The sequence below is a fragment of the Engystomops pustulosus genome, chromosome 3, assembly GCF_040894005.1.
Source record: "Engystomops pustulosus chromosome 3, aEngPut4.maternal, whole genome shotgun sequence".
Classification (NCBI taxonomy): Eukaryota; Metazoa; Chordata; class Amphibia; order Anura; family Leptodactylidae; genus Engystomops; species Engystomops pustulosus.
In genome coordinates, this window is record NC_092413.1 from 5,054,369 (window position 1) to 5,068,615 (window position 14,247).

Below are 14,247 nucleotides of genomic sequence, written 5' to 3' on the forward strand. Positions count from 1 at the left end.
AGACATGACCAATCAATGCATAGACCTGTGCTGTTTATAGAGCAGACATGACCAATCAATGCATAGACCTGTCCTCTTTACAGAGCAGACATGACCGATCAATGCATAGACCTGTGCTGTTTATAGAGCAGACCTGACCAATCAATGCACAGACCTGTGCTGTTTATAAAGCAGACCTGACCAATCAATGCATAGACCTGTGCTGTTTATAGAGCAGACCTGACCAATCAATGCACAGACCTGTGCTGTTTATAGAGCGGACATGACCGATCAATGCACAGACCTGTGCTGTTTATAAGGCAGACCTGACCAATCAATGCACAGACCTGTGCTGTTTATAAAGCAGACCTGACCGATCAATGCATAGACCTGTGCTGTTTATAGAGCAGACCTGACCAATCAATGCATAGACCTGTGCTGTTTATAGAGCAGACCCGACCAATCAATGCACAGACCTGTGCTGTTTATAGAGCAGACCTGACCAATCAATGCATAGACCTGTGCTGTTCATAGAGCAGACCTGACCAATCAATGCATAGACCTGTGCTGTTTATAGAGCAGACCTGACCAATCAATGCATAGACCTGTGCTGTTTATAAAGCAGACCCGACCAATCAATGCATAGACCTGTGCTGTTTATAGAGCAGACATGACCAATCAATGCATAGACCTGTGCTGTTTATAAAGCAGACCCGACCAATCAATGCACAGACCTGTGCTGTTTATAAGGCAGACCTGACCAATCAATGCACAGACCTGTGCTGTTTATAAAGCAGACCTGACCAATCAATGCATACACCTGTGCGGTTTATAGAGCAGACCCGACCAATCAATGCACAGACCGCTGCTGTTTATAGAGCAGACCCGACCAATCAATGCATAGACCTGTGCTGTTTATAGAGCAGACCTGACCAATCAATGCATAGACCTGTGCTGTTTATAAAGCAGACCTGACCAATCAATGCATAGACCTGTGCTGTTTATAAAGCAGACCTGACCAATCAATGCACAGACCTGTGCTGTTCATAGAGCAGACCTGATCAGTCAATGCATAGACCTGTGCTGTTCATAGAGCGGACATGACCAATCAATGCACAGACCTGTGCTGTATATAAAGCAGACCTGACCAATCAATGCATAGACCTGTGCTGTTCATAGAGCGGACCTGACCAATCAATGCATAGACCTGTGCTGTTCATAGAGCAGACCTGACCAATCAATGCATAGACCTGTGCTGTTTATAGAGCAGACCTGACCAATCAATGCATAGACCTGTGCTGTTTATAGAGCAGACCTGACCAATCAATGCATAGACCTGTGCTGTTTATAGAGCAGACCTGACCAATCAATGCATAGACCTGTGCTGTTCATAGAGCGGACATGACACCTGGATATACTGAATAGACATGGCCCAGTGACCCTTGGGCGGCTCCACTCCTGGGGTCCTGGGGGTCAGAGAGTTTGTGGAATGTTGGGCCATTAGTCGGACACTTTCTGCTATCAGGGATGTGGCAGACGTTACAGAGCAGCGGGTGCTGGGGTGGTCACAGCGAGGGGCAGCTGCGACTGATGGACGGAGGGGGAACAGCTGTGGGGACAGGACAATGGTCTGATTGTCCCTCAGCTGCTGTGTGTGGTGTAAATATAGAACATGAGAGGAGGAACGAGTGTCAGCTCTGGGGGTCACTAGTAACCGCACCTTCTGTGTACAATACAAGACTCATGGGGTATCGTAAGGATAACCCCCAAAATTGTGAATGGTATATAATCCGATATATCACTGCTACCTGTCTCCTGTATAATATCATTGCTACCTGTGCCCTCCTCCTGTATAATATCACCGCTACCTGTCCCCTCCTCCTGTATAATATCACTGCTACCTGTCCCCTCCTCCTGTATAATATCACTGCTACCTGTCTCCTGTATAATATCATTGCTACCTGTGCCCTCCTCCTGTATAATATCACCGCTACCTGTCCCCTCCTCCTGTATAATATCACTGCTACCTGTCCCCTCCTCCTGTATAATATCACTGCTACCTGTCTCCTGTATAATATCATTGCTATCTGTCCCCTCCTCCTGTATAATATCACTGCTACCTGTCTCCTGTATAATATCACTGCTACCTGTCCCCTCCTCCTGTATAATATCACTGCTACCTGTCTCCACCTCCAGTATAATATCACTGCTACCTGTCCCCTCCTCCTGTATAATATCACTGCTACCTGTCTCCTGTATAATATCATTGCTACCTGTCTCCTCCTGTATAATATCACTGCTACCTGTCCCCTCCTGAATAATATCACTGCTACCTGTCCCCTCCTCCTGTATAACATCACTGCTACCTGTCTCCTGTATAATATCATTGCTATCTGTCTCCTCCTGTATAATATCACTGCTACCTGTCTCCTGTATAATATCACTGCTACCTGTCTCCTGTATAATATCACTGCTACCTGTCTCCTGTATAATATCACCGCTACCTGTCCCCTCCTCCTGTATAATATCACTGCTACCTGTCCCCTCCTCCTGTATAATATCACTGCTACCTGTCCCCTCCTCCTGTATAATATCACTGCTACCTGTCCCCTCCTGAATAATATCACTGCTACCTGTCGCCTCCTCCTGTATAATATCACTGCTACCTGTCCCCTCCTCCTGTATAATATCACTGCTACCTGTCCCCTCCTCCTGTATAATATCACTGCTACCTGTCCCCTCCTCCTGTATAATATCACTGCTACCTGTCCCCTCCTCCTGTATAATATCACTGCTACCTGTCGCCTCCTCCTGTATAATATCACTGCTACCCCTCTCCAGTATAATATCATTGCTACCTGTCTCCTCCTGTATAATATCACTGCTACCTGTCCCCTCCTGAATAATATCACTGCTACCTGTCCCCTCCTACTGTATAATATCACTGCTACCTGTCTCCTGTATAATATCACTGCTACCTATCCCCTCCTCCTGTATAATATCACTGCTACCTGTCCCCTCCTCCTGTATATCACTGCTACCTGTCACCTCCTGTATAATATCACTGCTACCTGTCCCCTCATCCTGTATAATATCACTGCTACCTGTCCCCTCCTCCTGTATAATATCACTGCTACCTGTCCCCTCCTCCTGTATAATATCACTGCTACCTGTCCCCTCCTGAATAATATCACTGCTACCTGTCCCCTCCTCCTGTATAATATCACTGCTACCTGTCCCCTCCTCCTGTATAATATCACTGCTACCTGTCACCTCCTGTATAATATAACTGCTATCTGTCATCTCCTGTATAATATCACTGCTACCTGTCCCCTCCTCCAGTATAATATCACTGCTACCTGTCCCCTCCTCCAGTATAATATCACTGCTACCTGTCCCCTCCTCCTGTATAATATCACTGCTACCTGTCCCCTCCTGAATAATATCACTGCTACCTGTCCCCTCCTCCTGTATAATATCACTGCTACCTGTCCCCTCCTCCTGTATAATATCACTGCTATCTGTCATCTCCTGTATAATATCACTGCTACCTGTCCCCTCCTCCTGTATAATATCACTGCTACCTGTCACCTCCTGTATAATATCACTGCTACCTGTCTCCTGCTGTATAATATCACTGCTACCTGTCTCCTGCTGTATAATATCACTGCTACCTGTCTCCTCCAGTATAATATCACTGCTACCTGTCCTCCTCCTGTATAAAACCACTGCTATCTGGAGAGTGATGATGATATCCATTATATCACACTTCATCCTAATGTTATGCAGGGAATTAGACATGGCGGCTGGAGAGCGGGGCTCATGGTATGGGGTGAATGTTTGGGGCGCGGGTCCTGGTGGCAGCAGCTGCCCTCGCCCCTGCACAGCTGCTGATTGTGTGTGTGACATGTGCACATAGCTCAGCCTTGATAGATGGATACTCTCTATTGCTCTCTGTTATCAGCCACTTCAGGCAGATGATTCTTCTTATAATCTCCGGACCATCATTCATGTCTCCAAAAATCTTCAGAACTTCCAAAATCTCAAAATAATAATATAATGTGGTGTAGAATATGGGGGGACGTAGAGACGTCAGCTGCCGATGAGAGAAAGGGGGACAGGTGCCGGGGAGGGGGGAAGGTAATGATTAAGGGAAGAGCACAGCTGACAGGGGGCAGGGGACAGATGGAGGAGGGTATGTGGGGGTCAGAGGGCAGGTACAGGTGGTAGAGGGCAAAGATAGGGGGACAAGGTACAGGGGGGCAGCGGACACGGGACAAGGTACAGGGGGGCAGCTGACAGGGGACAAGGTACAGGGGGGCAGCAGACAGGGGACAAGGTACAGGGGGGCAGCTGACAGAGGACAAGGTACAGGGGGGCAGCAGACGGGGGACAAGGTACAGGGGGGCAGCTGACGGAGGACAAGGTACAGGGGGGCAGCTGACAGGGGACAAGGTACAGGGGGGCAGCTGACAGGGGACAAGGTACAGGGGGGCAGCAGACAGAGGACAAGGTACAGGGGGGCAGCAGACAGAGGACAAGGTACAGGGGGGCAGCAGACAGGGGACAAGGTACAGGGGGGCAGCAGACAGGGGACAAGGTACAGGGGGGCAGCAGACAGGGGACAAGGTACAGGGGGGCAGCTGACAGGGGACAAGGTACAGGGGGGCAGCAGACAGGGGACAAGGTACAGGGGGGCAGCTGACAGGGGACAAGGTACAGGGGGGCAGCAGACAGAGGACAAGGTACAGGGGGGCAGCGGACAGGGGACAAGGTACAGGGGGGCAGCTGACGGAGGACAAGGTACAGGGGGGCAGCAGACAGGGGACAAGGTACAGGGGGGCAGCAGACAGGGGACAAGGTACAGGGGGGCAGCGGACAGAGGACAAGGTACAGGGGGGCAGCGGACAGGGGACAAGGTACAGGGGGGCAGCGGACAGGGGACAAGTTACAGGGGGGCAGCGGACAGAGGACAAGGTACAGGGGGGCAGCAGACAGGGGACAAGGTACAGGGGGGCAGCAGACAGGGGACAAGGTACAGGGGGGCAGCAGACAGGGGACAAGGTACAGGGGGGCAGCAGACAGGGGACAAGGTACAGGGGGGCAGCAGACAGAGGACAAGGTACAGGGGGGCAGCAGACAGGGGACAAGGTACAGGGGGGCAGGGGACAGATGGAGGAGGGTATCGGGGGTCAGAGGGCAGGTACAGGTGGTAGAGGGCAAAGATAGGGGGGCAGCAGACAGAGGACAAGGTACAGGGGGGCAGCTGACGGAGGACAGGGTACAGGGGGGCAGCTGACAGGGGACAAGGTACAGGGGGGCAGCAGACAGAGGACAAGGTACAGGGGGGCAGCTGACAGGGGACAAGGTACAGGGGGGCAGCAGACAGAGGACAAGGTACAGGGGGGCAGCTGACAGGGGACAAGGTACAGGGGGGCAGCTGACAGGGGACAAGGTACAGGGGGGCAGCAGACAGAGGACAAGGTACAGGGGGGCAGCTGACAGGGGACAAGGTACAGGGGGGCAGCTGACAGGGGACAAGGTACAGGGGGGCAGCAGACAGGGGACAAGGTACAGGGGGGCAGCTGACAGAGGACAAGGTACAGGGGGGCAGCGGACGGAGGACAAGGTACAGGGGGGCAGCAGACAGAGGACAAGGTACAGGGGGGCAGCTGACAGGGGACAAGGTACAGGGGGGCAGCGGACAGAGGACAAGGTACAGGGGGGCAGCGGACGGAGGACAAGGTACAGGGGGGCAGCGGACGGAGGACAAGGTACAGGGGGGCAGCTGACAGGGGACAAGGTACAGGGGGGCAGCTGACGGAGGACAAGGTACAGGGGGGCAGCTGACGGAGGACAAGGTACAGGGGGGCAGCTGACGGGGGACAAGGTACAGTGGGGCAGCTGACGGGGGACAAGGTACAGGGGGGCAGCTGACAGAGGACAAGTTACAGGGGGGCAGCTGACAGAGGACAAGGTACAGGGGGGCAGCTGACAGGGGACAAGGTACAGGGGGGCAGCTGACTGAGGAGAAGGTACAGGGGGGCAGCGGACAGGGGACAAGGTACAGGGGGGCAGCAGACAGGGGACAAGGTACAGGGGGGCAGCTGACAGGGGACAAGGTACACGGGGGCAGCTGACAGGGGACAAGGTACAGGGGGGCAGTGCACAGATGGAAGGTAACAGGGGCAGAGGGCAAGTGAAATAGGGCAGAGACGGGAATGGGGCATCCAAACTGGGCACGCACAGGGGGCACCTCACAAAAGGCAGGGACAAGGTGGTAGCTGACAGATGGAAGGTGCCAAGGGGCAGTGGAAAGAGGACAGGTACAGGAGTGACAGAGGGCAAAGAATAAGTGGCAGCTACAAGGGGGGCAAGTACAAGGGGCAGGTAAAAGAGAGGGGGCTGCCATAACTGGGCACTTACAGGGGGGAGCTGTGAGGGCAAGTACAGGGGGGCAGCTAGAAGAGAGAGGGGGCTGCCATAACTGGGCACTTACAGGGGGGCAGCGGACGGAGGTGAGTTGCAGTAGAGCAGATGACAGGGGGCAGGTACAGATGGACTAGCCGAGAGGGGCTTGTACAGGGGGCAGATACAATGGAGAAGCTGGCAGTGATTAGATCAATTGGTGAAACTTCTAACCAGCACAGAAACATGGAACTGCAGCAGGGATCAGTGCGCCTGTAGATTGCAAGCTCTTGGGTACAAGAACGGTGGGGGGGGGGGGTCACTGCTCTGAACATTTTGACACTAATAAACAATGCAAGGGTTAATGCATAGCTGACAGCTGCTCCCCCCATCTCAGCTGTTCCCCATCACATAGGGGGGGTCGGTGGGCGGATTATAAAGAGTCAGGTGCCCCCCCTCCCCAAAAGACTCCTCACTACAGAGCTCCACAGACTCACACAAGACTCTCACCCAACACAAGGTAAGTCTCCAGGGGTGCAATGTACAAGGACAGAGCAATGTTCTGCAGGGAGGCGAGAAGTGTAACAGTCTGCAGGATATATTCATATGTATCTATCAGAAGTTAGAGGGTCCAGGCTGTCAGTGAAGGAAACAGGGCTGTACTAACACATTGCTACAGACCCTCAGCTGTGATCATTCACCCAGTGACTGGTGACAAGCTGAGATCTTACACGTGGTGATGAGCCTTCACTCACTGTAACGACACCCCAGCAGTTGTTACACTGTGCGGCTCTTCTGCCTGTGTCGTTACAATGTATCCATACAGATCCCAGGGGGATTCCTTAGGGGGTCAGTAGATGAGTCCTGGAGAGGACCCCGCACCTCTACTAAATGTATAGATAACTCTCTCAGCTCTGGACCCCTAATAATCTGTATGTGTTATATAGGGGGAGGGATGTATAGAATCGGGGGATGGTGTGGTGCATAAAGGGTTACACTGAAGATGGAAAGAACCAAAAGGAATCTACAGAGTGATGTCACCAGAAAAGACTGCGGGACCACAGCGGCGGAATATAGGGGTAGAAAGTACAGGGTGTGGGGGTGACATGTGCAGGGGTGACAAGGGGGTAGCATGTACAGGGTGCAGGGGTGACATGTGCAGGGGTGACACGGGGGTAGAAAGTACAGGGGGTGGGGGTGACATGTACAGGGTGCAGGGGTGACAAGGGGGTAGCATGTACAGGGTGCAGGGGTGACACGGGGGTAGCATGTACAGGGTGCAGGGGTGACATGTGCAGGTGTGACACGGGGGTAGAAAGTACAGGGGGTGGGGGTGACATGTACAGGGTGCAGGGGTGACAAGGGGGTAGCATGTACAGGGTGCAGGGGTGACATGTGCAGGGGTGACACGGGGGTAGAAAGTACAGGGGGTGGGTGTGACATGTACAGGGTGCAGGGGTGACAAGGGGGTAGCATGTACAGGGTGCAGGGGTGACACGGGGTAGCATGTACAGGGTGCAGGGGTGACATGTGCAGGGGTGACACGGGGGTAGCATGTACAGGGTGCAGGGGTGACATGTGCAGGGGTGACACGGGGGTAGAAAGTACAGGGGGTGGGGGTGACATGTACAGGGTGCAGGGGTGACAAGGGGGTAGCATGTACAGGGTGCAGGGGTGACACGGGGTAGCATGTACAGGGTGCAGGGGTGACATGTGCAGGGGTGACACGGGGGTAGAAAGTACAGGGGGTGGGGGTGACATGTACAGGGTGCAGGGGTGACAAGGGGGTAGCATGTACAGGGTGCAGGGGTGACACGGGGGTAGCATGTACAGGGTGCAGGGGTGACATGTGCAGGGGTGACACGGGGGTAGAAAGTACAGGGGGTGGGGGTAACATGTACAGGGTGCGCTGGGGTGACATGGGGGTAGAAAGAACAGGGGGTGGGGGTGACATGTACAGGGTGCAGGGGTGACACGGGGGTAGAAAGTACAGGGTGTGGGGGTGACATGTACAGGGTGCTGGGGTGACATGGGGGTAACATGTACAGGGTGCGGGGGTGAAATGGGGGTAACATGTACACGGTGCGGGGGTGACATGGGGGTAACATGTACAGGGTGCGGGGGTGACATGGGGGTAACATGTACAGGGTGCGGGGGTGACATGGGGGTAACATGTACAGGGTGCGGGGGTGACCTAAGGGGTAGCATGTACAGGGTGCGGGGGTGACATGTACAGGGTGCAGGGGTGACAAGGGGGTAGCATGTACAGGGTGCGGGGGTGACATGTACAGGGTGCAGGGGTGACACGGGGGTAGAAAGTACAGGGGGTGGGGGTGACATGTACAGGGTGCGGGGGTGACAAGGGGGTAGCATGTACAGGGTGCGGGGGTGACATGTACAGGGTGCAGGGGTGACACGGGGGTAGAAAGTACAGGGGGTGGGGTGACATGTACAGGGTGCAGGGGTGACAAGGGGGTAGCATGTACAGGGTGCGGGGGTGACACGGGGGTTTTAAGTACAGGGTGCGGGGGTGACATGGGGGTAACATGTACAGGGTGCGGAGGTGACATAGGGGTAGCATGTACAGGGTGCGGAGGTGACATAGGGGTAGCATGTGCAGGGTGCGGGGGTGACATAGGGGTAGCATGTACAGGGTGCGGGGGTGACATAGGAGAGGAGTTTTGATGATATTATGTACAGGGTGTAGCAGTGGTGACGTCACGCTGTCTGTGCCTCGGGATGACGTCAGAGGCTGTAATAAGCTGATTGCTCCCTCTCTGTGTTGCAGGTCGCCCCCGCACCATGCCCGCCCCGCTCCTACTGCTCCGCACTCTGCTGCTTCGGGCTGTGCGTAGTCGGGTCGCGGTGTCAGGGGGTCGTCACCTCCGGCGGGGGGTGCTGTGGGCCGGGGGCCGCCTCTCCCTCCTGCTCCGGCGGATCGGGAATTATCTGACGTCCGAGCAGTTCCGGGAAGCCGCGCTCAACTGTGTCCTCTGCCTGCTCCGCCTGGCCAGGAAGGTGGGTGCGGGGCCCAGGGGTGGGGGTGTGGGTGCTGCCAGGAAGAACTGACAGAGGGATCCGCCGCCCCGACACCGATCAGTCACCGCGCGATGTCTGGGGCGGCACACAGCGATCACCGACCAGCAGATCAGTAATAGCGATCTGCTGGCAATCCACTCTTTAGCGATCTCATGGCAATCTAATCTATAGCGATCTCATGGCAATCTAATCTGTAGCGATCTCATGGCAATCTAATCTATAGCGATCTCATGGCAATCTAATCTATAGCGATCTCATGACAATCCAGGGAGACATTAATCATAGTTTTTTAGACTGGTTTTTGCAGGAGCGGCTGTTATACGGATGATTGCTCGGCATCTATCACTAATTTGTGCCTAAAAAGACGCAAGAAAAGCGCAAAAATGCTCCTACTCCGAGCAGCTGCACTTCAAAAAAAACTTCACTTTTCATTACTAAAAACAGGTTTTCGTTTGCCATTGTCTATGGGATCATCTCTGCGAGTGATTATTGCCTTATTGTACAGATCTGAGATATTATCAGTCTCCATTCCCTGTACATTATAATAAAAAAGGAAAAGACTCATTTCAGTAAGAATTTTTTTTTTTTTCCATCTCTGTAACATTTAGTCCCTGCAGTTACATCACAATGTGGTCCGGACATTGTACGAGCTGAGACGTTATGTGCAGAGATGACGCCCGGAAAAGAGATTTACTTTGAGATTTACTTTGTAGGGTAAAAATTAGGCGCCAAATGAATCGGACATGCGACAGTTCCAAAACTAGATCCATCATAAATCACAAGCCAAAAAAAGGAACAAACCAGGTGCAAAAATAGGCGAACCTGAGACCCCCCCCCCCCCAACTTTGATTAATGTCCCCCCAATCTATAGAGATCTGCTGATAATCTAATCTATAGGGATCTGCTGATAATCTAATCTATAGGGATCTGCTGATAATCTAATCTATAGGGATCTGCTGACAATCTAGGGATCTGCTGACAATCTAGGGATCTGCTGATAATCTAATCTATAGGGATCTGCTGATAATGTGCTCTGGCAGCAGATCTCCATAATCTGCAATGTTTATCCTGGAATCTATAGGAAACTACTGTCCCTGTGATGTAAAGGATCTTCTGAGAATTTAGGGCTTATTCACACATGTCATTGTTGCTCAGCGTGTTAGATGTGATTCCCCGTGAACATTTCTTTTCTATGTGTTTTTTTTTTTTTTGCATAATCGTTTGTTTCATGTTTGGGGATCACAGGTGACACAGAAAGTCTAAAATAAGATTTGTGAGCGATCGCTTGTTGTTCACACATTCTGGATCCTGCCTGTAGATTTTACCTTCAATGTAAACAATTATTTAAAAAAAAAAAAGATGCGGCCAAAAACAAAAAAAAACAATAACAACAACAAGAGATGGATCGGCTTTCAACAGACAGACATGGGTGACTAAACTGTCCTGACAATATCATCTGCAGGAATCTGCTGATGATCTACTATGCAGAGATTATAATCTATAGGGATCTGCTGATGATCTACTATGCAGAGATTATAATCTATAGGGATCTGCTGATGATCTACTATGCAGAGATTATAATCTATAGGGATCTGCTGATGATCTACTATGCAGAGATTATAATCTATAGGGATCTGCTGATGATCTACTATGCAGAGATTATAATCTATAGGGATCTGATGATGATCTACTATGCAGAGATTATAATCTATAGGGATCTGCTGATGATCTACTATGCAGAGATTATAATCTATAGGGATCTGCTGATGATTACTATGCAGAGATTATAATCTATAGGGATATGATGATCTACTATGCAGAGATTATAATCTATAGGGATTATGATGATCTACTACGCAGAGATTATAATCTATAGGGATCTGCTGATGATCTACTATGCAGAGATTATAATCTATAGGGATCTGCTGATGATCTACTATGCAGAGATTATAATCTATAGGGATCTGCTGATGATCTACTATGCATAGATTATAATCTATAGGGATCTGCTGATCTACTATGCAGAGATTATAATCTATAGGGATATGATGATCTATGCAGAGATTATAATCTATGGGGATTATGATGATCTACTATGCAGAGATTATAATCTTTAGGGATCTGCTGATGATCTACTATGCAGAGATTATAATCTATAGGGATGTGCTGACATTAATATCTCGTCTTGGATTACAGTGTGATCTGCCTGCAGGTTGTATATGTCACCCTGTGAAGGGAAGGGATGGGAGGTGACACCAGAGAGAAGTAGAGCGGGAGCCCTGATGTCCATCTGTGTCTGGACTCATCATTTCTGTCTTTTTTTTCCGCCAGGAGACCACGAGCAGTCACCAGTAGATCTCTGACCGCCATCACTGCAGAGAATCCCCCATAGATCCCTGACTGCCATCACCGCAGAGAATCACCCGTAGATCTCTGACCGCCATCACCGCAAAGAATCACCCGTAGATCTCTGACCACCATCACTGTGGAGAATCACCCGTAGATCTCTGACCACCATCACTGTGGAGAATCCCCCTTAGATCTCTGACCACCATCACTGTGGAGAATCACCTGTAGATCTCTGACCACCATCACTGTGGAGAATCCCCCTTAGATCTCTGACCACCATCACTGTGGAGAATCACCCGTAGATCTCTGACCGCCATCACTGTGGAGAATCCCCCGTAGATCTCTGACCGCCATCACCGCAGAGAATCACCCGTAGATCTCTGACCACCATCACTGTGGAGAATTCCCCCGTAGATCTCTGACCGCCATCACCGCAGAGAATCACCCGTAGATCTCTGACCACCATCACTGTGGAGAATCACCTGTAGATCTCTGACCACCATCACTGTGGAGAATCCCCCGTAGATCTCTGACCGCCATCACCGCAGAGAATCACCCGTAGATCTCTGACCACCATCACTGTGGAGAATCCCCCGTAGATCTCTGACCACCATCACTGTGGAGAATCCCCCGTAGATCTCTGACCACCATCACTGTGGAGAATCCCCCGTAGATCTCTGACCACCATCACTGTGGAGAATCCCCCGTAGATCTCTGACCACCATCACTGTGGAGAATCCCCCGTAGATCTCTGACCGCCATCACTGTGGAGAATCCCCCGAAGATCCGACTGTCACCACAATTACCATGAGGAAGCCGCAACCATTTACCATTGGAACAAGACTGTCCATCCCCAAATATCCAGACATATCTACCTCTGCTCCCAGTGTGGACAACGCCTCGAAGCCCAGGGTGATCAGTGACCACAGCAGCCATTACTGGGGGCCCTCACCCCCGCAGGAGGCCGCCCACCCCAGTAGTCCCCCCACTTGTGTCACAGATGGGGATCACTTCACTCCTGGATCTCTGGTACGCTCCATCAGAAAGATCTCCCTGTCTGAACAGACTGGTGGCGCAGCATCAGGGGAGGGGACTGCGGCCATGATACCACGGCTACTCGCCAAAAACGCGCACGAGAACTGTAATAATAACAACAGCCGTGGACTGAGACTCCTCCTACCAGATCTCCCACGGGAAAGGTCGCCGAGGGACCTGAGGATCATAAGCGGTGCGGAGGAATGTCATAGGACGGCCAAGGTAAGGGCGCTGCAGCCAACATGGCCGCCAGTATGACATCATCCCCTCCCCATCACTGGACATTATCTGTTATAATGAGACCGGGCCCCAGAGCTTACAATCTACCCCCAGCCATAGACATAATCATCTCTGTCCAAGAGAATCAAATGGTCATACTGATAAATGAAACACTGTAACGACACTGGAGCACTGTAGTAACACTTGTACACTGTGATGACACTGGAGCACTATAGTAACACTTGTACACTGTGACGACACCTGAGCATCGTGATATCACTTGTACACGGTGACGACACCTGAGCACTGTGATATCACTTGTACACTGTGACGACACCTGAGCACTGTGATATCACTTGTACGCTGTGACGACACCTGAGCACTGTGATATCACTTGTACGCTGTGACGACACCTGAGCACTGTGATATCACTTGTACGCTGTGACGACACCTGAGCACTGTGATATCACTTGTACGCTGTGACGACACCTGAGCACTGTGATATCACTTGTACGCTGTGACGACACCTGAGCACTGTGATATCACTTGTACGCTGTGACGACACCTGAGCACTGTGATATCACTTGTACGCTGTGACGACACCTGAGCACTGTGATATCACTTGTACGCTGTGACGACACCTGAGCACTGTGATATCACTTGTACTCTGTGACGACACCTGAGCACTGTGATATCACTTGTACACTGTGACGACACCTGAGCACTGTGATATCACTTGTACACTGTGACGACACCTGAGCACTGTGATATCACTTGTACAAGTTGACAAGGCCTCAAGTAGAAATTTTCTTGTTGTCCATAGCAACCAATCAGAGCAGCGCTTCCATCTTTAGAACTGCTGTGGAGAGATGAAAGCTGCGCTGTGATTGGCTTCTAGGGGCAAGAACCACAGGTATTGTGCTCTGGCCTGGAACCTGGGTGACACACTGTAACGCTGGCAGCTCATTGAAGGTAAAGGTCAGGGGTCGTCCACATGGTGTAGGAAGTGTTGGATAATGATGTCAGATGATCTCCTATGTATCTATCTATCTATCTATCTATCTATCTATCTATCTATCTATCTATCTATCTATCTATCTATCTATCTATCTATCTATCTCCTATCTATCTATCTATCTATCTATCTCCTATCTATCTATCTATCTATCTATCTACCATCTATCTCATATCTATGTATTATTTATCTATCTATCTCAT

The 14,247-nt window shown here is 51.3% G+C and overlaps 1 protein-coding gene across 2 annotated transcripts in view; it reads left to right on the forward strand.

The window, feature by feature from the left end:
- Window positions 1-9,193: 9,193 nt before the first annotated feature.
- The window catches only part of LOC140120829 (uncharacterized), a 56,669-nt gene continuing 51,615 nt past the window's right edge, over window positions 9,194-14,247 (forward strand). The window contains exons 1-2 of one of the 2 annotated variants that reach the window (XM_072139799.1): window positions 9,194-9,405; window positions 11,758-13,032. In XM_072139799.1, coding sequence (XP_071995900.1) covers window positions 12,583-13,032 — 450 coding nt within the window. In that variant the 5' untranslated portion in view covers window positions 9,194-9,405; window positions 11,758-12,582. Of the gene's footprint in view, window positions 9,406-11,757; window positions 14,002-14,247 lie in introns of those variants that run through there. The other variant, XM_072139800.1, reaches the window with a different exon arrangement.